Raw genomic sequence first — 2,067 nt, forward strand, 5'->3', positions numbered from 1 at the left:
GACAAAGCACCTGCTCACACAGCCATCTCAGTGTGCTAGATTTTGGCAAAAAACAGCATGCCTCTCTCATCCCACGCACCTGACTTCACTCCATGCGACTTCATTTTATTTCTGAGAATGAAGAGGGACATGAAAGGACAGCGATTTGAGAAGTAGAAGAGGTGAAGAAAAAAATGAGGGAGGTGCTGTCAGCCATCCAAACAGATAAGTTTGAAAAACATTTCCAAGAATGGAATCACAGATTTGACAAATGTATTAAGTGTAATGGAGAGTACTTTGAAGGTGATATGGTTGTTTTTTAAAATTAAAAAAAATTAAATGCATAGCTTTGGGGGGGAAATTTTCTGGGGTTTCTTTGTGGGGTACCCACTCATATGTGAAAGGTAGTTGATGGTTGTGATATTTATCTTTTTCTGATCTGCAGATTCTGTTTTTATCTAAAGGTGAGATGGAGGTGAGGGTTGGGCTTTTTAAAAAGTTGAAGTCAAAATTGTGTGTGTGTCCCTGGTGAGCAGCCAACATGATATGCAATGTGCAAGGTGAACGTGGAGTGTGCATGCTCCTTATCGCAGGCTGCACCTAAAGTAAGTCTTGGTCTTCAAGACAATGCTTTCATGTACACCAGTCCTGACTTTGAGGAGCCCTTGTGGACTAGCGCGCTACATGTTGGGCTGCTAACCACAGGGTAAGCTGTTCGAACCCACTAGGCTCTCTTCAGGAGAAAGACGAGGCATTCTGCTCCCATCAAGAGTTATAGTCTCAGAAACCGACAAGCGCCGTTCTTCTCTGTCCATGGGGTGACTCTGAGTCAGAATTTGACTGAGTGGCAGTGAATTTGTTTTGAAGATGATGATTTCAGAGATAGAAAAACCCGTGAGTCCTTCTGCCTGCTCTCACCCAGTAGTGCCCAGTACATACATTTTTATTACAGAAAATTTCAAACACATACACGCAAAATAATACTAACCACACAACACAGTGCCCTTCTCAGAACCAAGCTTCAGCAGTGATGAAACCAAGGCCACCTGGTTTCATTTGCATGTCCACCCACACCTGCCCCTGCAACTGTGCTAGCTGAAAGCCAGGCTCGGCATCAGGTAATTTTATCCACAACTATGTCAAGATAAATCTTCGCTACAAGATTCTTTTCAAAGAAATGTACCAGGATAGCATTACTATCGCTAAAACAAATCAGTAATTCCAAAATATCACCAGAGTCCTGGTCACAGAATTTCTAATTATGGAGCCCTTTTATAAAAAATAGATTTGACTATCGGGGGTAGTGGGGTGGGGGTGTGGGATAGGCATTGGAGTGCTAACCACAAGATCAGAAGTTCAAAACTGAAGATTTACAGTCTCTGAAACCCATAGCGGCATTTCTACTCTGCCTTACAGGATCACTGTGAGTCAGAATTGACTCTCAGAAGTGCCAGGGTAAGGTTGTTGTTTTTCCCCCTTATAGGAAAATAGAATAAAGCACTGGTTGAAGTTGCTTGAGAGCTTCCAGGGAAATAGCCCTGATCTCTGCTAGGTTTCCTGAGACTCCTTTGACTGACACCCCCTGTGTCTCCCTGTTGGGTGCTTAGGGCCTCCCAGGCTCACCCGCCGGAGGTAGGTGTGCACTGAGTCTTCAGCAAGCGTGACCAGGATGTTGTCAGCCGAGCATGACACATGCTTGCCAGGGTTGCCCGTGGTTTAGAATTTGGCCACATGACAACACCATGTGTAGCCCGGGTTCTTTCAAAGTGTTGATTGAGCACATCATCTAAAAGTCAGACTATTAAATAAACATCTCCCCTTTCTTCCAGCAGGCAGCCCAGAGAACCGCTCTCCTCGCTCTGTCTGACAGGTACATTTTGTCATTTTTATGAACTATAAATTGCTTTATGAAACATTGAACCCTATTTATTGTGGCATATAATTCATAATCGGATTTTGTCCCTAAAGTATCTGTGAACTGGGATGTTAAACATTTTGCATGCTTGAATTCCTCATGCATGTATGGAGTTTATGACGGCTTAAAAAAAATCGACTTGTTGTATTTCATGTAAAGTATGTAGAACCCCT

At 43.3% G+C, this 2,067-nt stretch overlaps 1 protein-coding gene across 4 annotated transcripts in view; it reads left to right on the forward strand.

The window, feature by feature from the left end:
- AFF3 (AF4/FMR2 family member 3) overlaps positions 1-2,067 on the forward strand; it is a 587,662-nt gene that overhangs the window by 487,414 nt on the left and 98,181 nt on the right. For 3 of the 4 annotated variants that reach the window (XM_030888457.2, XM_045283938.1, XM_045283939.1), the window contains one exon: positions 1,809-1,849. In XM_030888457.2, coding sequence (XP_030744317.2) covers positions 1,809-1,849 — 41 coding nt within the window. The remainder of the gene's footprint in view (positions 1-1,808; positions 1,850-2,067) is intronic. The other variant, XM_045283937.1, reaches the window with a different exon arrangement.

Source organism: Echinops telfairi, unplaced genomic scaffold (assembly GCF_000313985.2).
Source record: "Echinops telfairi isolate 266 unplaced genomic scaffold, ASM31398v2 ScPeMD7_7467;HRSCAF=8505_1, whole genome shotgun sequence".
Taxonomy (NCBI): Eukaryota; Metazoa; Chordata; class Mammalia; order Afrosoricida; family Tenrecidae; genus Echinops; species Echinops telfairi.